This window comes from Schistocerca piceifrons, chromosome 3, assembly GCF_021461385.2.
Source record: "Schistocerca piceifrons isolate TAMUIC-IGC-003096 chromosome 3, iqSchPice1.1, whole genome shotgun sequence".
NCBI lineage: Eukaryota > Metazoa > Arthropoda > Insecta > Orthoptera > Acrididae > Schistocerca > Schistocerca piceifrons.
In genome coordinates this window covers 944,040,706-944,064,243 of record NC_060140.1, presented here as the reverse complement: position 1 = coordinate 944,064,243, position 23,538 = coordinate 944,040,706, and the positions used below count along the sequence as shown (strand labels likewise).

At 42.3% G+C, this 23,538-nt stretch overlaps 1 protein-coding gene across 1 annotated transcript in view; it reads right to left on the bottom strand.

Moving 5' to 3' along the window:
• Positions 1 to 23,538, bottom strand: part of LOC124789719 (solute carrier family 22 member 7-like) — a 154,953-nt gene that overhangs the window by 69,392 nt on the left and 62,023 nt on the right. Inside the window, exon 4 of the mRNA XM_047257170.1 lies at positions 14,420 to 14,577. Coding sequence (XP_047113126.1) covers positions 14,420 to 14,577 — 158 coding nt within the window. The remainder of the gene's footprint in view (positions 1 to 14,419; positions 14,578 to 23,538) is intronic.

Here is a 23,538-nt window from a genome sequence, read left to right as displayed (position 1 = left end):
TGTCCGCTGTGCCGTGCGTGTGATCATTGCTTGTACAGCCCTCTCGCAGTGTCCGGAGCAAGTGTGGTGGGTCTGACACACCGGTGTCAATGTGTTCTTTTTTCCATTTCCAGGAGTGTAGAAAATGCAGTTAGTCAACAAGATGGTGAAGAAGATGATAACAGGGAAAATGAGGAACACCAACGAAATAGACATCTGATTCAGGGTAGGAACAAAAAGACGCCATATGTTTGGTCCGCCAAAGAGCCAGTACGCCGTGGAAGAGTTGCAGAAAGAAACCTGGTAACGCATTTACTTGGTCTAAGAAAGCTGCTAAAGAGGTGGGAACACCTGAAAATGCTTGGAAGCTTCTAATTGAGGACGCGATGCTAGAAGAGATAACCATGCGAACTAATGAAGAAATAGGCAAGTATGTAACATTGTAAGGCAGTCATATCAGCGGAATACATGTAAAAACGAAATGACTGCGTACATAGGGCTTTTGTACTTGGCTGGTGTGCGCAAAGATTCAAAAAGTAATTTAAAAGAACTTTGGTCAACTGAGTTGGGGTTTTCTATTTACAGAGCTACTATGTCCTTACCTCGATTTCGCTTTATAAGTACTTGCTTCTGCTTTGATGACAAAGTCACTAGGCAAGAGAGAATAAGAGATGATGGTTTGGCTGCGATACGATATTTGTGGGACACTTTTGTGGAACACTGTCGTGCTTATTGCACACCATTTCAGCACTGCACCATTGATGAACAACTTCTAGGCTTTCGTGGTCGATGTGGATTCAGGGTATACATGAAATCAAAAAAAGGCAGGTATGGCTTGAAAGTAGTTATGCTGAATGATTGTAAGACCAGTTACATGTAAAACGCAATTCCTTACATTGGAAAAGCAGAAACACTGAACAGTGAACCAGTACCCATGTATTACGTGAGAAAGCTATCTGAGCCAATATAAGGGACAAATCGTAATATTACGACAGACAACTGGTTCACGTCCGTCCCGTTGTTCAACAAAATGCTTGTCGACCACAAACTAACAATGGTTGGAACAATGAGGGCTAACATAACTGAGACACCTGCAAAATTTTTGCAATCTAAACCTAAAGGAGAATCGTTATTCGCTTTCGACCATAACAAGACCTTAGTTTCCCATAGCCCAAAAGAGAATAACAATGTTATTTTGCTCTCGACAATGCATCACAATGCAAATGTAGATGCGGAGACCAAGAAACCCGAAATAGTTCTTGTCTATAACTCAACTAAAGGAGGGACTGATACTTTTGACAAATTGTGCCATGGTTACAGTGTCAGCCAGAGAACGAAACGTTGGCCGTTAAGACTTTTTTCGGGATGATGGATGAATGTGTCGTCAACTCCATGGTTTTGTACCTTTTGAATGCAAAAAATCCTAAACTCAGCCAAAGGAAGTATTTGTAGATATTGGCAAAGAACTTGATAAAACCATGGCTCTATCAACAACTGGAAAATCTACGATTCAGAGAGGAATCAAACTTGCTATTCGGGGAATAGTGCAGATTCCAGCAGAACGTCTAGTTGCAAATGACGGCGAGCCACCCAGAAAACAAAGCTGCTCCTTCTGCCCTCGAGCAAGAGATCGGGAAACGAGACTCCTCTGTTCATCACACCGATCTGATGTGTATGAGGAACATCGTGCAATGGTTTGCAGAGATTGTACGGAGTAGAAAAAGGACACAAACCACTTCAAGGCAAATAATCAATTTTTCTTACATTTTTCACTTAATGGTTAATTAATTTTGTTAGAATTTAATAATCTAGAAATTTATTTAATATTATGTGAAATATATGTAGTTTATAGTGTGTAAATAAAAGTCCTGGTAACAGATTTAATTGGTTTTCAATTTATACCTATTTTATAAGAGCCTATGGCTGTGATGTAAGAGGATTTGGGTAATTTTCATAGTAAAAAGTATCTTTTTTGTGTGGTATTATAAGAAAATCTTTAAATGCTTCCACTTTTTCAAAAACACTAAGTTATTCTACTTTTTGTGTACTTTCTGAAAATATAAGTAGATTCAATCCAGTTTTTAAAATTTCAAATTTCATTTATTTTTTTGGAAATCAATATGTTTTAGTAAATAAGAATGTGACATCTTTTGAAAATTGCCACTAAAATTCGAAAAGATAGGTTTTCCAACCAAAAATTGTTTCAGCACGATTAAATGTTCATGAGAAATATGTAAACAAAATATTTTCAAAAATTTCAAAACTGTGATAAATATAAGAAGAAATACATTGGGGTCCATGACACCCCAAGGTTATGTTTGTGTATATTCTAATAAGTGTTATATTTAAAGGTTAAGAAAGGAAATTCACCTGGGAACAATTATGACTTGTTTTTGGTTGTCAATTTGAATACTCACCTGAAGTATCTGGCTATAGAATCGTTTAATTGAAATTTATTTTAAAAATTTCAAATACCTTACAATTCTTGTAGTATGAAATCTAGAACAACTTCAGAAAGAACTATCAAAAATCAATATTTATTTTATTATGTGTTACGTGAGCCTGTGAGTAAATGAGAGTGTGTACGTGGGACATTCGTCAGATTTCAATATTACATTGTATACCGTCTTAAGTAACGTGGAAGAGTTACACAAGCCTGTTGTGAGAAAATGATCCTGGGGATTTATCCCCTTTGCTGATGACGTATGTCTAGGTGTGATTGCTATTGTAACAGAGCAGACAGAAAGTCAGCTGGAGTAAAATCTGTATCTAAATAATATTTCCGGAATTACTGTCTTTTCGTTTTCGTTTATTAAACATTACTATAATATTTGTATGTCAGATTGACGCAAATGCGTCTGTGTATAACGATTGGTGCAGACAAGTTATGGCCCAAGTATGATCACCAGCGAGTATTCTGATTGGCAGTCAATATGGTGAGCCAATCAGAGTTGAGACGGTTACCGCTGGTTACCTGATAGTTATACTGGGAGGGAGGATGGAAGAAGGAAGTCGCTCGCTAGCTTTGAACGTGGACGGTCATGTTACTAGTGCCAGTAAAATTAATGTGTAAGATGACGAATTACTTAGTGTTTGAGTTATTGGTGAGCTAAGTCGACAGCAGTTGTTGTTGAGGACTGCTTGGCGAAATTTCAGAGGTTTTGACTAAATCTGTTGGACAGATATTCGCGTGTGAAATATTGGCCTTCATAGAATCTGCGTGGCGTGTTTCAGTATCCAACTACTGAGCATTTTTGTCGATCAGTTCTTTTCTTAGAAATCCACAAGAAGGACCGAATGTAATAACTCTTATTAGTGGTGAAATTATTGACTGTGAAAAAGTTGTTTAATTTGGGTCGGGTTTGGACAGATTTATGGCTGCTGTGCGTGTGAAATTTGTGTATGAATCGTGAACTGGAAGGAAATAGCAATAGCCAATAGTTTAAATATGGACTGAACAGTACCTTTTCTTTGGTTATCAAGGGCAAAATGAGCATTATTGTGAGGAAATTCCGGACATTATTTTCCAGAAGCCAATCCGTTTTCTTACTGCCTGATAAAGTTGCACGACAGTATTTCTACGCATCTTTCTTTCATAACTAGAGTTCCGCGGCCTCAGTAATTGTAGATATTAGGTGGTGCTTTTTATCGACACTGATTTTACATCATCTTGTAAGTACCTACGTTGCCGAGTGACTGGACATCGAGCAGACGCCGTTCTCAGGTAGGTGAATTTTAATTTGCAGACAACGACGAGTAGACACGAGAAATTAAACCGGGACCCGCCGCAGCCACGACATTCGTAACGTGGTGTATTTCAAAGTTTGTATACTTTCAGTAGTTCATTAGGACAACGTAATGTGTAAATAGTAAGGCGTACTACTTAGACAATTTCGAGAAAACTGCAAGAGACGCCTTACGCGTTAGTGATGTCCCCGTGCGCAGCCACCCTGAACATGATATGACGGTGGTCATGTGGTCTGCATGCAAGCTCCGTCATCGGTTAATCAGTGGACCGAACCCCGCATGTTTTTTTAAACAGTAGTCATATTAGTTCATACATGTTGTTGTTGTGGTCTTCAGTCCTGAGACTGGTTTGATGCAGCTCTCCATGCTACTCTATCCTGTGCAAGCTTCTTCATCTCCCAGTACCTACTGCAACCTACATCCTTCTGAATCTGTTTAGTCTATTCATCTCTTGGTCTCCCTCTACGATTTCTACCCTCCACGCAGCCCTCCTGGTGATCCCTTGATGCCTCAGAACATGTCCTACCAACCGATCCCTTCTTCAAGTTAAGTTGTCCCACAAACTTTTCTTCTCCCCAATCCTATTCAATACCTCCTCATCAGTTATATGATCTACCCATCTAATCTTCAGCATTCTTCCGTAGCACCACATTTCGAAAGCTTCTATTCTCTTCTTGTCCAAACTAGTTATCGTCCATGTTTCACTTCCATACATGGCTACACTCCATACAAATACTTTCAGAAACGACTTCCTGACACTTAAATCAATACTCGATGTTAACAAATTTCTCTTCTTCACAATCGCTTTCCTTGCCATTGCCAATCTACATTTGATACCTTCTCTACTTCGACCACCATCAGTTATTTTGCTCCCCAAATAGCAAAATTCCTTTACTACTTTAAGTGTCTCATTTCCTAATCTAATTCCCTGAGCATCACCCGACTTAATTCGACTACATACCATTATCCTCGTTTTGCTTTTGTTGATGTTCATCTTATACCCTCCTTTCATGACACTGTCCATTCCGTTCAACTGCTCTACCAAGTCCTTTGTTGTCTCCGGTAGAATTACAATGTCATCGACGAACTTCAAAGTTATTATTTCTTCTCCATGGATTTTAATACCTACTCCGAATTTTTCTTTTATTTCCTTCACTGCTTGCTCAATATACAGATTGAATAACATCGGGGATAGGCTACAACCCTGTCTCATTCCCTTCCCAACCACTGCTTCCCTTTCATGCCCCTCGACTCTTATAGCTGCCATCTGGTTCCTGTGCAAATTGTAAATAGCCTTTCCCTCCCTGTATTTTCCCCTTGCCACCTTCAGAATTTGAAAGACAGTATTCCTGGCAACATTGACAGAAGCTTTCACTAAGTCTACAAATGCTAGAAACGTAGGTTTGCCTTTCCTTAATCTAGCTTCTAAGATAAACCGTAGGGTCAGTATTGCCTCACATGTTCCAATACTTCTACGGAATCCAAACTAATCTTCCCCAAGGTCGGCTTCTACTAGTTTTTGCATTCGTCTGTAAAGAATTCGCGTTAGTATTTTGCAGCCGTTACTTATTAAACTGATAGTTCGGTAATTTTCACATCTGTCAACACCTGCTTTCTTTGGGATTGGAATTATTATATTCTTCTTGACGTCTGAGGATATTTCGCCTGTCTTATACATCTTGCTCACCAGATGGTAGAGTTTTGTCAGGATTGGCCCTCCCAAGGCCGTCAGTAGTTCTAATGTAATGTTGTCTACTCCCGGGGCCTTGTTTCGACTCAGGTCTTTCAGTGCTCTGTCGAACTCTTCACGCAGTATCATATCTCCCATTTCATCTTCATCTACATCCTCTTCCATTTCCATAACATTGTCCTCAAGTACATCGCCTTTGTATAGACCCTCTATATACTCCTTCCACCTTTCAGCTTTCCCTTCTTTGCTTAGAACTGTGTTTCCATCTGAGCTCTTGATATTCATACAAGTGGTTCTCTTTTCTCCAAGGGTCTCTTTAATTTTTCTGTAGGCAGTATCTATCTTACCCTTAAGCCTGTTTATCCTTACATTTATCCTCTAGCCATCCCTGCTTAGCCATTTTGCACTTCCTGTCGATCTCATTTTTGAGACGTTTGGATTCCTTTTTGCCTGCTTCATTTACTGCATTTTTGTATTTTCTCCTTTCATCAATTAAATTCAATATTTCTTCTGTTACCCAAGGATTTCTACTAGCCCTCGTCTTTTTACCTACTTGATCCTCTTCTGCCTTCACTACTTCATCCCTCAAAGCTACCCATTCTTCTTCTACTGTATTTCTTCCCCCCATTCTGGCCATTTGTTCCCTTATGCTCTCCCTGAAACTCTCTACAACCTCTGGTTTAGTCAGTTTACCCAGGTCCCATCTCCGTGCTCCGATCTGTAGAACGCCAGTTTTCTTTCTCCTGATAACGATGTCCTCTTGAGTAGTCCCCACCCGGAGATCCGAATGGGGGACCATTTTACCTCTGGAATATTTTACCCAAGAGGACGCCATCATCATTAACCATACAGTAAAGCTGCATGCCCTCGGGAAAAATTACGGCTGTAGTTTCCCCTTGCTTTCAGCCGTTCACAGTACCAGCACAGTAAGGACGTTTTGCTTATTGTTACATGGCCAGATCAGTCAATCATCCAGACTGTTGCCCCTGCAACTACTGAAAAGGCTGCTGCCCCTCTTCAGGAACCACGTGTTTGTCTGTCCTCTCAACAGACACCCCTCCGTTGTGGTTGCACCTACGGTACGGCTATCTGTATTGCTGAGGCACACAAGCCTCCCCACCAACGGCAAGGTCCATGGTTCATGGGGGGAAGATCACAACCTTTATGGTCTTTAATAACAGAAAAACTTTCAATCATTAACTATTCCTTCTCAGAACAGCCGCACTCGATTGAAAGCCACAGTGAAAAACTGATAGCCTTTCATCCATTAAGCGCATGGTCATATAATCATAAATTAACTGGGGGGTGGGGGGGGGGGGGTGTTTCACCTTGGCTCCCTTACCAAGGACAGTTGCAATCTTCGGATCCAAACAATGATTTATTAACCACCATTTCTGGTTTCAGTGGAAAGATATTGGCATTTATCGGACGATTTTAGTGCAAGACTAATCCGGTATTGTCGTTACCGTGACTAAAATTAGAGTGTTTCAACTAGGAACAGTGTAATATAACGTATTTATGGTGAAACTAGAATTCGCGGGAACGAAACACATTATTTGGACAATACAGTGCAAAGGTGACCGAGATACAGCAAACAATTTGTTTTTTATGAGTTTAAGTGACAAAAGCAGAGTTAATAAACAACATATTGAAGTATGGACACGAAAACCTGCGTGAATTACTGTAAAATTCATACTCTATAAAGGCGCGTTTGTGCATAATCGCGAGTGAAACAGCCAAAATTCCGTTACGAAAGTGTCAGGAACATGATCTCGGGTGACTTTGTATCCGAAATTATCTTTTAAATGGTATAAATCGCTTAATTTGATGTGGACCTTTAAACTGTTACCTCATTTCCGAGTGTCGACTGTGGCGTAATTGTTGGATGACGTCACCCAGATTCTGTGAGCGGGTAGCCAAAGCATATGAAGCACTGAAGAAGGTCCACATGCCACGACAGCAAGGATTTCGATAGTTGAGGTGTACCACACTGACCGGTGACTACAGCGGAGCCAAGTGGCTGAAGTAGAAACAACCACGGCGCTGAGTACGACATCTAGTGGCGAACCCACGAAGTATACGACGCCTGCACCACCTACTCGCCAATCAACGAAATACGTGAAAGCAGCCCCATCCCGTCGCCAAGCGCGGAACTACGAGACTGCGTCAGCGCGATTCGACGCGAGTTTCGCTTTGCACACGGCACCACACCAGCTACAGCAACGCCACGCCTGACAGCCGCCTCGCCGGAGGAGCCAGCGCCAACATGACTAGCAGCGCGACTTCAAACGTCGAAACATAGCGACTTCGACGAGCGTCGAGGGGTGAGTGAGGACGATTTGCTGGCGCGAGATTATTTAATACTGCACTATCCCCAGAGCGCGGAAAGAACTTAAAACTAAATTAGTCAGTTGCAGAAAATATAAAAATAAATTTTTTTAACATTTCTTTGCGAATTTGCTCTGAAGCATGGTATGCTAATATGCGTGTGTTTTCATACTGTACAGCAAAGAATAGTGTCTCATTTGCATTATTTATTGCATGTTTAAGTTGTGTGTAGTTACTTCGCAATTTTGTGTATAAATGCAGTCATTGATTTTTGATCCGGGTAGGTTTTTTGTAATTTATGGTGTTCAATGGAGAGGTCTATTTTGCCAGCCTGGCTTAATCTAATACAGTCAATGATTATTTAGTTATTAGTTAATTAGTGAGTGTTTGGGTTACTAGGAGGTCATTTTATTTTCTTGTCTGTGCATAGTGAATAGGTAAAATAAATGCATAAATAAATAAATAAATAGTTTAGAATGGATCCTGAACTGAAAGAAAAGGTTGGGAAGAAAGTAGTTAGAAAAGTGGAGATAGGGCAGGAGGACAAGGATGAGTTGGGAATTGGTAATAGTGAAATGTCAATGGACAGTCCATTGGGTCATTGAACTGGTTACCCCGAGACACCAGTAAAACCAATTAGAAAGGAACTGAGTCTAGAGGATGGAGAATCACAGTCAATAATATTCAAGATGCTCCAAGTAATCAACAAGCACATGGAAGAGATGTCTAAAGGAAATGATGAAATCAAGAAAGGAAATGAAGAAATCAAGAAATAAAACAAAGAAATCAAGAAAAGTATGCAGAGATGTCCCAAGAAAACTTAAGGAAAGAACTGCAGGAATTCCAGGAACAGATGCGAATAACTCTTAAGGAGAGAGATGACAAGCTGCAGGTGAAGGTAGATCGACTCCAAGAAGAGATGAGGGATATGAAGGCAGAGATAAGTGGAAAAGCTGAGGGAGACGTCAAGGGCATCAAAACTGAACTGGAAGGGAGAATACAAAAATTTGAAACACACCAACACCAACAGATTAAAGATGTGGTACAAATACAACAGCAGTGCTAAGTTAATATTGGTAAATTGGGAAATGGGCAAGTGAAATTAGAGGATGCTGTGGAACATATAATCACAAATGAGATCAAACAGCTGCAGGAGGGCGTCCAACAGCTAGAAACTAAATTGGAAGAGATTGATAGGAAGATAAATAGTGCCACCTTAACAGTAGGGGAGGGCAAGGTCGTTACATTAGTGAACGCTGATAATTGGTACATCCAGACCCATATTCGCAATAGACAGAATGGAGGGTGAAGCTTTCACCTGGGGCGTCAGAAAGAAAGAAGAAGTTATCAGTTACAGTCAATTTGAGGAACAGTTTTTAAAGACGTACTGGTCCAAAAGTCACCAGTGTGCAACACTTGAAGATTTACTGCATCGCAAGTCCCTTAATATATGCAGAAGTACCTTGAGAGAATTTGCTGAGCATCTATGGGAATTGAATGAAACATAGAGCAACCATTGAATGACGACATAATGATATCAGCAATTAAAAGGATGTTAAGTCACAGGATGCAAAAAACTTATCCGGAAAGCTGATTAAAGATAAAGATACTTTAATGGAAGTATTGGAACAATTAGAAACTATTCGTGGACAGGAAAACAACCAGATGCGTGATCAGAACCAAGAAGGAAATAATTACCATCAAAGTCATTTTAATGGCCCACCAAATTACAGAATTAGAGGTGGGGGTAATAGATATAGGAACTGTGGCAATGCTCGATAGTTTTGCCACAATAATGGGAGAGATGATGATGACAGGAGTTATGAGAGGGGAGAAGATAGACAAAGGGATCATGACGTACGAATTGAAGAAATAAGAGACCCAGTGAACTAAACAAGGTGTGGGGAGCCAGCAACTCTTTTGCTGGTATACCAAGTGGCGACTGGTACACTCTCAGCTGGGTGAGACTTTATTTCTTATTTCAACTTTCACTCCTCTACCATCTTTCTCTATCCTTATGTTAAAATAGGTAGTGGTCATCCAAATGATACAGTCAGGAACCATGTAGCAAATTCATACTTGACTTAAAATATGGATAAGTAGTTACTGTTGCTGTAGCGAGTGAGGTGTCAAAGAATCAATAAGTTAAAAATCAGTTTAGTGTCAATACATTACAAAATTAATAGTGCCATAAGTAATAAAATGAGAACCAGATGAGAAAGCCAATGTTAATAAAATGTGGTGGGAAGCTAATTGGTCAAATAAGAGTTTGTGTAATTTTATGGAGTTGTTTTATGAGGCATGGAAAGGTCAAGCAATTGTAAGAGAACTGACGTAATGTATCAGCTTGTAAATAGGAAGGCATACAAAGAAACAAATACATGATGAGATACTTGTTCGAATAAATGATGTGAAATATGATATACGGAGAGGCCAAGGAGCCTGGAGTAGTATTTTATGTAGTTATTGCAGCGAATATGGGGGTTGATATAGGTTGAAGGTATGTATCTATATATTTGCAGTTGAAGTTGCTGTTAAGTTGAGGGAGTTCTGGGTAATGAACTGTATTGAGTATGAGATGTTTGAAGTATGTCATTTAGCACATGAGCAACATCTGTTTGCAAGTTATTTGTAGGTATACATGTTGATCTGAAGTATGCTGATAAAACAGAAAGGGTAACTCATGAGTAATCCAATTAGCTATCAGAGTCAAGTCAATTATAGTTATACATGGCCAAGCTTTAGAAGCAGAATTCTGGCACTGTGTAATGAATAATAAATATCCATATAGCAGATTTGGATTAATGTCAATATAACAGGAAATATTGTACCTCTCATTAGTGATAACAATTCACACATGGCAGTATAAATGTTTGGAAAAATGAAATGATTAGTAATTTAAAATTTTTCATTGGGTGACCACATTAGTTCTAGCTATGTAAATAGTTATGTAAGACATATTTAGTGCCATAATGGAGCATTTAAGGTTTCTGAATTAATCTGTAGAGGCATGAGGAATTGTAAAATAAGTGCTATATTTAGTTCTCATATTCAATTTCGCTTGCATTAAAGACTCAAATGAGTAAGTTGTGAATTTCTTCCTTAACTTTCATGTGTGTTGACCAAGTGAGTTATAAGTTAGTGTGATAGTAGTAGGGATGGCAGGAACCACACTGAAAGGATGACATACCAAAGGGGTAGCTGGCATTCAACTAGTTTGTCTTCTTGTCTTTGCTGTTGCAAGCTATAAAAGATTAACCAGTAACAAATATGTAGTTAACGGCCCATACAAACCTTTCAAAGTGAAGATTTTTGTTAATTGAATGTAAGACAAAGTTTGTAAAAATATTTGCCATGCTGTGTTAATTAAGATAGACTGATGTTGTATTTTGATTCTATAGGGGCAGTTTGCTACCGGAGTCAAAAGGGTATTATTTGTGATACATTGTAACTTTCAGTATGTGAATCAGAATCTAATGTTCCTCATTTTCATTTATATGCTTTGTGATAATTTTTTCCTATTATTCTTTTCGGCCTTAGACTACAAAGAAGGTTTTTAGGGCGGGGATGTAAGGGATCCGTGATCCCACGAACATAGATGCTAGTATCCGACAGTCAGGACGATAGTAGACAGGGGTGTCGATTGTTGAGCACTGCAGGAGGCAGTGAAACCAGTTACGAGTGAGGAGTGGTACTGGAGAGGTGGGCAAGATGGGCGATCGAGTGAGAAGAAACCAGTAAATTCAGCAGAGTATGAAAAATGAGCGCGTTCCCCTGACCGTTGTGGGGTGGACCCTCATCGATATCGATTCGCGAATGGCGAATTACGTGTTTCGCGTCAAGCGCGTCAGCCAGCAACAACCATGGATTGCAGTGAGGATTGTTGTGAATGTTAACCATCATCATTGCGTGTGACGAAGTACTTGAAATCAGCAACCAATAAAAGATATCCCTGTAATTAGACATGTAAAGGCGAAGGTAGCAACTGCCTCAGAATTAGTGTGTTAGTAGAAAATAGATATCAGTTTGTACATTGCAACCCTTATGGTCTTTAATAATAGACAAACATTCAATCATTAACTATTCCGTCTCAGAACAGCCGCACGTGGTTGAAATACCCCTGAAGCCACAGCCGAAAAACCGATAGCCTTTCATCCATTAAGCACATGGTCATAAATTATAATAATTAACTGTTTGGCGGCTTTGGTAAATCACACAAATCCCAATTAAGGACATAACGGGGGGTGTTTCAAGAGCGATCGACGAATGCAAAGTGCCTTGCAACGTTTACTCGCAAGAACCCACCATGCACAGTGGACAACCTCAGTCGAAGAGTGTGACACTTCGATGACATCACAACATTTAGTGTTACTCAGTAATAGACTTTGATTTCACAGATTTGCAAATGAGTTACTGTCATACTTATTGCCTTTATTTTCGCTGCTGCTAGGTTTGCAGTGCACTGTAAAGTTAGTATTTTTGGTCCAAAAAGTTTATTCTTTTATTCACTGATCTCGTGGAAAGTAACTCTATAGACGTTAACACAGGTTTAGGTGATTTTTGGGTATTTTATCTGCTGTGGGGCCCCAGGAACATCTGGTTTTTGCGCCAAACGTACCTAATATGGAGATGCTACTTAAACGTATTATGGAAACCTTTAAAACAATTCAACACCATTTGTTGCTGTTTGAGTAGATGTGACAGAACATTATCTGATGAGTATATATGTGTGTGTAGAAAAAGATGAAGTATATCGCCAAAAAAAATTTTGGGATTCAGACTTGAGAACTTTGTAAGAGGTTCTTTCATATAGCATTTTCGAATATCTTCGGCGGAAAAAAATGCAACACTATCAAGGACAAGGTCATTTCATTCACAAGTGAGGTGACAGGTAGTTCACCATTGTTGGACTGTGTGCCAATATGGTAACAAATTCAGACCAAATGAAACACGCATAACACAATAAAGGGTGTACATACAGTTGCGTCAGTACACAGTTTACACCCTCTGGTGGCAATGCAACCGTGTATTCTCGCATGCAAACGATCATTAAGGTGTTGAATAGCGTCCAGCGACAGACTGCATCTAGCATTTTGCGGCTTTTGTTGCAGTTTGGCAATAGTTCTAGCTGTCCCTGGAGAACGAATAAGTTCCAGTATGGTCCTTACATGCTCAGCTGGCGACAGATCATGTAACCTTGCTGGCCGTGCATTGTCCTGCTGGAAAACCGTGTCACCCTTCTGTCGAGGAAATGGCAGTAGCACATGAATGGTAGCCTGTCTAGTGTAGCGGACAATGGTTACTTTACCCTGCAGAAACAACAAGTGTGACCGCGAGCTTTACTAGTGTCTGCCACACCACGAAGTCTGGAACAGGACATGTGTGTTGTGGAGAATGCACTCAGAAATAGGCAGCTAACCAGGTCTACGCCATACTCCATCACCCACACAGTCAGTACCTATTCTCATCGTTAAAGACGACAGAGTCCCAATTTATTTTATTTAATATATTTAATGGTATGTCTAGGGCCCCCGTCGGGCAGACCATTCCCGGGGTGCCGGTCTTTCAATCTGACGCCACTTCGCCGACCTGCAATCGATGAGAATGATAGGATGATGATGAGGACAGCACAACACCCAGCCCCTGGGCGGAGAAAATTCCCAGCCCAGCCGGGAATCGAACCCGGGCCCAGAGGATTGACAATCCGTCACACTGACCATTCAGCTACCCGGGGCGGACAGAGTGCCAATCATCTCTCCAGTCATCTCTCCTGGGACACAAGAGTAGCCATGCTTGGAGTGTCATGGTGTCAGTGGTAGCATGGCTAAAGGCAACTGTGACCTTAATCCAGCTGCAAGCAGACGGTTGCCACTGAGCCCTCAGGAGACACCATTGCAACATGTGTCTGGATTTCAGCCCTCGATGATGTTCGGTTGTGCACTGCAGCTCCCTCTTGCCGGAGGTTCGAGTCCTCCCTCGGGCATGAGTGTGTGTGTTGTTCTTACCGTAAGTTAGTTTGAAGTAGTGTGTAAGTCTAGGGACCGATGACCTCAGCAGTTTGGTCCCTTAGGAATTCACACACATTTGAACATTTTTGCACCACAGCTCGCATAATGCGTCTATTTTGTCATGTGTCTGTCCTGTGCAGATGTACAAAACCCGGTCTACAGGTGGGGGAATGTTGCCCAGACCACTGTCGAAAACATCCACACACCATAGGCACATTGTACCCAACGTGTGCAGGAGTCCATGTACTCGTCCATCCAGCTTCCCACATCCTCAAAATGAGACACTGTTCAATTGGCTGAAGCCGTTCAAAAGGAGTACGTACTCGTTGGTGGAGTGTGGTTATGCCGTATGAAGAAGGTTGCGAACACTACTCAGCTGTAAACTGAACACAGTTACTGCCTGCAGAGCCAAAACTCAGCACTATCTGATTGTCGAATACCGTGACAGATGACTCACTAATACTACACCCCATTAGTACGCACAAATTATACCATAGTTGCGCTGAACGTAGACCTTGAGAGTGTTGCATTTTTTTGCTCAGGCATTTGAAGTTCATACAGAGCTTCTCCCAGTTTCTGGAATGAGTACAATGCCCCAATTTTTATAAAGGTTTCCCGGTACTGCTCAGATTGCTGCGAAAGTTACTCAGCTTTTTCTAACACTCACCAACAGATAAGACCGATTCCACCATGGGCCCAGTTGCGGCTGACACGAGGGATGCGGCCAGGATGAAGAGTGGCAGCACGTGTGGAGCGAGGACGACTAGCACTCTGCTGACCACGTGGGCTGACAGGCACAGCAGCTGCTGGGGGCGTCGGCCGTACCTGTCGGCAGCAAGAGTCAGCTCAACCCGTGTGTCGAGGTCCTGGCCAGTCCAGCTAGCAGATACACTCCCACGATTATGCGCTGCCACTTATTAAACGAAATACTCCATTTATTTGTTGATGGGCTTTGTAGTTGGGACAGAAAATAGCAGAAAATGGAGTAGCCGAGACCTTAGACTGTTTATGAGTGACTGTCAACACTTTCGGCTCTAATCCCATATGCCAAAGGGGCGCGTGTGTGTCGTCCGTGTGGACGGCGCCCGTATCCCGTAAGGGCGCAGCTTTTCAAATGGTTCAAATGGCTCTGAGCACTATGGGGCTTAACATCTGAGATCATCAGTCCCCTACACTTAGAACTACTTAAACCTAACTGACCTAAGGACATCACACACATCCATGCCCGACGCAGGATTCGAACCTGCGACCGTAGCAGCAGCGCGGTGCCGGACTGAAGCGCCTAGAACCTCTCGGCCACAGCGGCCGGCGCGCAGCTTTGACATTTGCTGGAATGTGCTTTCCCATGTGCTCCAAGACTTTCGACTTATGATAGCTGTGGCAGTTCGTATTTTGCCTTCTTGATGCAGCCGACATAAGTATGCATGTAAACTCTCGTGAAGAAATGAAGAACAGAAATGTCTTCCAACGAGCTTTAAAGCAAGGAAGCTAAAGTTTCTGCCTTTTCCCTTCTTTTTATTTTTGGAAAAGTGTAAGAACACTAGAGCCAAACATCATCGTAATCTAACATGGACAAGGCTGGTATAAACTGTGTCAACCAGATTTACAGCTACTACCCAGTTGCGAGAAGCACAATGAAGTGGCGAAAAAACCCTTCTTTCCCGTTTCCCTAACGTCTACTGTGAGTGCTTTTATTTTGTACACGGATGTCACCAAGCAGAAGGTACCTCTAGTGGAACTTGTAAAAAGGAAGTTAGTATGGACTTGTTAGCTGCGGGAGCAGACATTCGATCACTGGAACCAACAGCAGCCTCTAGCCTGGATAGAAATTTTGGTCATCTTCCAGAACAACAAAGGAAACGCCACGTGCTACTTTAAAGGTCGCTTTGGCAAAGGAAAGAAAGAGTCTGGGAAGCGGATAACGAAAGAAACCAGAATGTCATACAAAGACTGCAGAGTCTGACTTCGTGTACAACAACGTGTGTAAATTACATATGAATTACAAGTCATCATTTTTTGTCATTGCATATGAAGTAAATATGCAGTTGTGATGTTAATTTTTTTATTTTTATTTGTGACATGATATAAAAGTTTTTCGAGAGTGGGGGAGGGGGAATTTTTTTTTGTTCTTGGAAACATTAATATACCAGTGCTAACGTGAACGTATATACATAAAACGAAGCCTATTTCCTGATCTCTAATGGTTCAAAATGGCTCTGAGCACTATGGGACTTAACATCTGTGGTCATCAGTCCCCTAGAACTTAGAACTACTTAAACCTAACTAACCTAAGTACATCACACACATCCATGCCCGAGGCAGGATTCGAACCTGCGACCGTAGCAGTCGCGCGGATCCGGACTGAGTGCCTAGAACCGCGAGACCACCGCGGCCGGCGATCTCTAATGGGTGGGGTATAAAATGACATATGTATGTGAGTCTCTTTACGTTTACAACCAAAACATCAGGTCACCTACGCTGTCGAAGAGGATAGATATCAGAGTTGAATGTGTTAAACCTAGTTACGAAATGCCATCCATGAGGTAAAACATGTGTGTGAAGAACGAAGAAGAGCTGAAATGGTTCAGGGGATGAGGCATGTGACCCTTTTCATAAACAAGATACTGTTGATGATAAAATAACGCGAATATCTCTTCTTTGTCAGTCTATTCGATTTACTCACTATCCGTCCTCGACAATACGGTCAGCAGCTCACGGGCTTGCGCTTCGCGATGCTGTCTCTCGATCACGGGCCCTGTGTCGATTCCTGGCCAGGTCGGGGATTTCCTCCACTGGGGACTGGGTGCGCGTGAGTTGCCCTCATAATTATTTCATCATCAGTGATGTGCGAGTCGCGGAAGTTGAGTGAAAAAAAAAAAGTACATGAACTCTGGCGGGCCAACTTCCCGGGATGAGACCTCCGTCCAACAGTGCTACACGCACATTTCATTTCATTTCAAAGAAACACACGGAACACACAATGGAGTCAACATCTGCAGTTGCGCTGATGGGATAGCCCAAAGCACTATGACCACCTGTTTAATGGTATGATTATCACTCTTTGGAACGCATACATCAGCAATTCTGCATGGCTTGAATTTGTCCGATAGTATACCAAATATTCTCCACCGAGCTCGTGCTAATTTTGTGGCCAAGGTATCAAAATGAGTTCACAATCGTGCTCCTCAAACCACTGTAGCTTGATTCTGGCCTTGTAACACGGGACAGTTAGCGTGGTGGAAGATGTCGCCGCCGTCAGGCAAGACATTAAAGATGAAGGAATACAGGTCTTCCACAGCAATAAACACACAATCCACATCTGCAGTGGTACCTTCAACAGAGCCATAGGACGGACGAAAACCCAGTTCAATGTCCGCTGTAACATAATACTGCCTCCACCGACCTGCGTCCATCGGACGGTAAGTTGGGGATATTTTTGGAGTAACTTGGGAACCCAACAAGGTCGTCTGCTGGAGGTTCAACAACTTGCGGTAAACGGTGTGCTCAGAAACAAGTGTGCCTGCACCACCATTATGATCTGTCTTCAGATCTGCGACAGATCGCTGCCCATTCTGCGTAATGGGCAAACTTCCGACCTTCGTGTTACGCAATGAGGTATGGACGTTCAATCCCTTCTCGCCTGCTCGTGGTTTCGCAGTCGTTCATCCATTTTCCGTAGATACGACAGTAGCAAGCGAACAGCAGACCAGCTTCACCGAGATGTTCGTTCCCAGGCGCAGCGTCATAACGGTTTGTACTTTGTGAGCGACGTATCTCAGTGTATCCTCCAATTTGCGTCCTAATATCGTGGCCGACCTCCTTTAGCCCGGCGTAGTAGTGCAACTCGACACAGTATGGACTCAACAAGTCGTTCGAAGTCCCCTTCAGAGATACTGAGCTATGCTGCCTCTATAGCTGTCCATAATTACGGAATTGTGTTGCTGGTGCAGGATCTTGTACGCACACTGACCTCTCTATTATGTTCCATAAATGTTCGAAGGGATTCATGTCGTAAGATCTTGGTGGACAAATCACTCACTCGAATTGTGTGGAATGCTCTTCAAGCCAATCGCAGGCAACTGTTTCCCAGCGACTGACGTATTGTCATCCATAAAAACTCTATCGTTGTTTCCGAACATGAAGTACACGAATGGCTGCAAATAGTCTCCAAGTAGACGAACATAACCGTTTCCAGTCAGTGATCGGTTCAGTTGAACCAGAGGTCCCCAGCCCATTCTATATAAACACAGCCTATAACGTTATGGAGCCACTACCATTTGCACAGTGCATTGTTGACAAATTGGGTCTATGGGTCCCAGGGTCCGGGCACACTCGACCACTACGATCAGCTCTTACTACCCCAAATCAGGACTCATCTGACCGAGCCAGGGGTTTCCAGTCGTCTAGGGTTCAACCAATATGGTCACCTGCCCAGGAGAGGCGCTGGCGGCGATGTTGTGATGCTAGCAAGGGCTCTCACATTGCTAGTCTGCTGCCTTAGGGCATCCTACGTGAGCGACAGAAGCACGTGACAGCGAGCGACAGCTTAAGGCGACAAAACACAACAGCAGGTATAGTTACGGAAGTGCCTACGTGAGCAACATCTGTGTCGCTGCCTGTCTCCCGCTGCAACTGGCGACGTTTGAATTCAAACGTGTTTGAATCTTGTCACTGCAGCACGCGCAACACAGAGCGATAGGCTTCTTGGCAAAGCAGTCGAGCGGACGCGACGGCAGCTATGGATTACTTATCATCCGATTTTAAGAAAACTATTCGGTGAAAAAATCTGATTCTTCCGCAACCTATAGCTTGATATCCTTAAATGATAAAGGTCAGAATCTATTTTCGTTATTCGTCATAGTTACTGTTCTGCACGAAATTGAGTACATGGCTGCACGTAATTTTTAAGAATTTGCAGAGTTAAGAATCACATTGTGTAGACTTTCCGTACAGTTCATTTAAGGCCATACATTATCGCATATGAAATGTAACCAATACATCTCAATTGTGTTTAAAGTTGAGACCGCAATGATACCTCTTTTCATTCTTGAGATATTGGTTGTTATATCCCTGGCTTCCTGCGCTTTGGGAATCTAATGGTTGTAAAAATCGTCGTATCTCATAAAAGGTCCAAGATATCGAAACGACAAATACTGGAAATGGCAGCACGCAGAAAGGACTATTTTATCATATGATTAACACTCAATACGTTTTTGTAAACGCGTGAGCAGAGCTAAAACAAGACTCCCTATAACTTACACCATGAGGTTTTGTCCAAATTTTCATAGCCAAACAAAGGGAGTGAAACAGGTAAACGGGGTATCAAAGTGACCAGCATGAGGTCTAGTTCGGCATGAAAATATTTAACTGCTTGAATATAATCAGGGTAATGAACGAAGACTTAATTAGTAAGCTGAGGAAAAATTGAAATCTTTCACGAAAAGCTGCTATAAATGAAGTGTCAAAAATGACATCTGTTCAAGACCTAGCTATTTTGCACATAAAAAGATACATTGGGGCGGTATTAAAATGTCAAAGAGACTTCCTTCGAATCAAGTACGTTAGGAAGGCAAACGAGGAGTCAGTAAGATCATGCTTTCTGAATAAAACCTGAAATTCAAAAATGGAAGTAATCAGTCAAATATTTTATGAAATGATTTGTGTAAAAGAAATAAGTAGGCCTACGTCAGAGAAACGTTCTACATGCCTTTGAATGATGCTCGAAATCATGAACAGAAGACGAGGTGCTCCAAACGTTTCTCTAATATTTTTTATTTCATACTTTTAGACAAATCATTACACAAAACGTTTGACTTTCTTTTCAAAAACTTTGTAAGCTTTACTTTTACAAACTATTTAGTGTAATTGAAACGCTTGGCCTTAACACTGACTGCTGATGAATTACGTTCGCAACATCAAATATCTTTAAAATTTCATGGTTCATTGTAATTTATTAGGAATTAAAAGTGTGTGATAAACTGGTGTAGGTGTGAAGATAAGTTCTTTGGCAAGACCTTAAAAATATTCTTAGCGATGCAGTGTAAACAGTATACATAAAACATAGTATACAAAATCGTAACTGAATCAGTAAAAATATAAAAACGTCCAGGTATCGAACCCAGAACCTTTTCCTCACATGTGATTATGAACTGTCTACGCTACCCCTACAGCTAGCTGTTGTTAACTGGTGTCAATCTGTGTACTTATGTTGGAATTTAGTGTAGTTAATCATGTAATAGCCATTCGTCCACATTTATTGGCTGTTAAAAGGTGTTGATCATGTAAAAAAAAAGAACATTCATATTTAATTTATTGATGAGTAGTCAAATGCTCCTTTCCTCATTCACGTGTATTCGAAGAACTTGTCTGGCGATCTTCGTAGTTGACAATACTTACGAAATTCTCCATGGAAATTCCTCTATTTGTAAATTTCATGCACAGCATTCCTTTTCACTTTATTTTCTTAAGCATACCTAATTCTGTAGCCTTACTCTCCAGCTGCAGTATTCCGCAGTTTAGGGACGCCGTTTTATAGAAACAGCTGGTTGGCTCTAAGCAGCCATCTTGTAGCGCGACATGGTCGCTCGCACGCAGGACACCCAAGGTTGTCGCCCGACGTTACTGTTTGTCGCTGGAGTGTCGCGTATCCAGAAGTCGCTCGCTTCTGTCGCTCACGTAGTACACAGCCTTAGCCGATTATTGCCTGATTTCACCGCACTGTCTCATCGGATACTTTCGTCGTGCGCCCCACATTGATTTCTGTGGTTATTTCACGCAGTGTTGCTTGTCTTTTAGCACTGGCAACTCTACACAAACGCCGCTTCTCTCGGTCATTAAGTGAAGGACGTTTGGCCACTGCGTTGTTCTTGTTGAGAGATAATGTCAGAAATTAGGTATTCTCGGCGCACTCATGGCACTGTGCATCTTGGAATATTGTATTCCCTAACGATTTCCGTAATGGAGTGACCCAAGCGTCTGTCTCCAACTTCCATTCCTGTTTTAAAGTCTATTAATTCCCGCCGTGAGGCCATAATCACGTCGGACAACTTTTCACACAATCACTTGAGAACAAATGACAGCTCCACCAAAGTACTGCCCTTTTAAACCTTGCATACGCGATGCTACTGTCATCTGTGCGTGTCAAGTCAGTGTATATACAAGGGGCTCCAAAACGTAGGTTACACATTATTATCGCAGATCAAGTAGCTTTCATTGAATGCTACTCTACACTCCGAAGCGAGTCAGATAAATGACAATATTCTTCAACATTGTCACTAAATCTCTGGAAACAACAACCGGAACATTTTACCAATCGTTCAGTTCCTCGACGACAGAAATCCGCTCCTTGTTCACGAAGTCATTCTAGAACCGCTGGTGAACGTTCTCACACTTGAAAGGTCTGTTTCCCCCAGGAATCCTTTCAGCTTGCTGAAAAGATGGAAATGGTATTGTGCGAGATCTTGACTTCCTGGTCAGCATAACTCACGTCTGTTCGGCCATGGCCAAATTTTTATCGCCATTTCACTGCTGCTGGAAGCGACATTGCTTATAGTCCATACACTGCCAGAATATCGCAATGAATCTGTACGCAATTTAGGCGTTCTGCGCACGAGATTCTTGCTCTTTCCTGCCCATGGAACTTTGGAGTACATTTCTAGATTCCAGAATGAGATTTTCACTCTGCAGCGGAGTGTGCGCTGATATGAAACTTCCTGGCAGATTAAAACTGTGTGCCCGACCGAGACTCGAACTCGGGACCTTTGCCTTTCGCGGGCAAGTGCTCTACCATCTGAGCTACCCAAGCACGACTCATGCCCGGTACTCACAGCTTTATTTCTGCCAGTACCTCGTCTCCTACCTTCCAAACTTGACGAGGTGCTGGCAGAAGTAAAGCTGTGAGTACCGGACGTGAGTCATGCTTCGGTAGCTGAGATGGTAGAGCACTTGCCCGCAAAAGGCAAAGGTCCCGAGTTCGAGTATCGGTCGGGCACACAGTTTTAATCTGCCAGGAAGCTACATTTCTAGATGTCGCTTCATATACGAGGGTGAGTCAAATGAAAACCTTAAATTTGTAATAACAAATCGAAAATTTCACGCCGTTATCCTGTAAGTTGGTAAGCGTGCTACAAACAGCATGCAGATTGGCCTGGAGGTGGCAGCATAGTGCAGATGCACACATACCGTCACAGTATCACGATAAAGATGGCCGCCCACCTTGCGACTTGCACCAGGGAAGAACAGCGTTCTGTTATTCGGCTTCTGCGTAGTGCAGGTGTGAAACCTATTGAAATTCATCGACGAATGAAGGTTCGCTACAGTAATGCAATTTTGTCACAGCACCAATTCTACAAATGGAGTAGGAAGTTCGCAAATGGCGTGACTTCAGTGGAAGATGCTCCTCGTCCAGGTCAGGCACAACGAGTTGTGACTCCACAGGACACTGCAGCAGTTGAAGCCATAGTGAAGGAAAACCGCCGATGACACTGATTGACGCAATGGGGGGAAAGAAGTTCCGTTCTGATGAAGAGGTACGCCACGCGGTGCATGAGTGGTTGCGCAGACTACCAAAAGAATTTTTTTCTAAAGGAATTTATGCACTTTGTAAGCGCTGGAGGACTTGCATTGAGCGTGGGGGAGATTATGTTGAAAAGTGATACAACTTTGTACCACTTCTGCACAATAAATAATATTTAAAAAAATATTAAGGTTTTCATTTGAGTCGCCATCGTAATTTGCACGCTGTGATGCACCTGTTATCCGTACCGGAGCACAATGGTCACTACAGGAAACCCGGAACATAACACAAATCGTCTTCGGTCCCGGGTTCGATCCCCGCCACTGCCTAAATTTTGATAAATAATCGGCATTGGCAGCCGAAGACTTCCGGCATAAGAAGTCAGCCTCATTCTGCCAACGGCCTTGTCAAAGAGGGCGGAGGATCGGATAGAGGTTCAGGGCACTCTCTTGTCATAGGGGTGGGAAATTGCCCCTAAAGGTGGAAGAATCAGCAATGATCAACGACATGAGGATGCAGAAGGCAATGGAAACCACTGCATTAAAGACACGTAACGTGTGTCCACAGGACATGTGGCCTGTAATTGAAGAAGTGTCATGATGATCTCTCCATTGGCAAAAGATTCCGGAATAGTCCCCCCATTCGGATCTCTGGGAGGGGACTGCCAAGGGGGAGGTTACCATGAGAAAAAGATTGAATAATCAACGAAAGGATAACGTTCTACGAGTCGGGGCGTGGAATGTCAGAAGCTTGAACGTGGTAGGGAAACTAGAAAATCTGAAAAGGGAAATGCAAAGGCTCAATCTGGATATAGTAGGGGTCAGTGAAGTGAAGTGGAAGGAAGACAAGGATTTCTGGTCAGATGAGTATCGGGTAATATCAACAGCAGCAGAAAATTGTATAACAGGTGTAGGGTTCGTTATGAATAGGAAGGTAGGGCAGAGGGTGTGTTACTGTGAACAGTTCAGCGACCGGGTTGTTCTAATCAGAATCGACAGCAGACCAACACCAACAACGATAGTTCAGGTATACATGCCGACGTCGCAAGCTGAAGATGAACAGATAGAGAAATTGTATGAGGATATTGAAAGGGTAAAGCAGTATGTTAAGGGGGACGAAAATCTAATAGTCATGGGCGACTGGAATGCAGTTGTAGGGGAGGGAGTAGAAGAAAAGGTTACAGGAGAATATGGGCTTGGGACAAGGAATGAAAGAGGAGAAAGGTTAATTGAGTTCTGTTACAAGTTTCAGCTAGTAACAGCGAATACCCT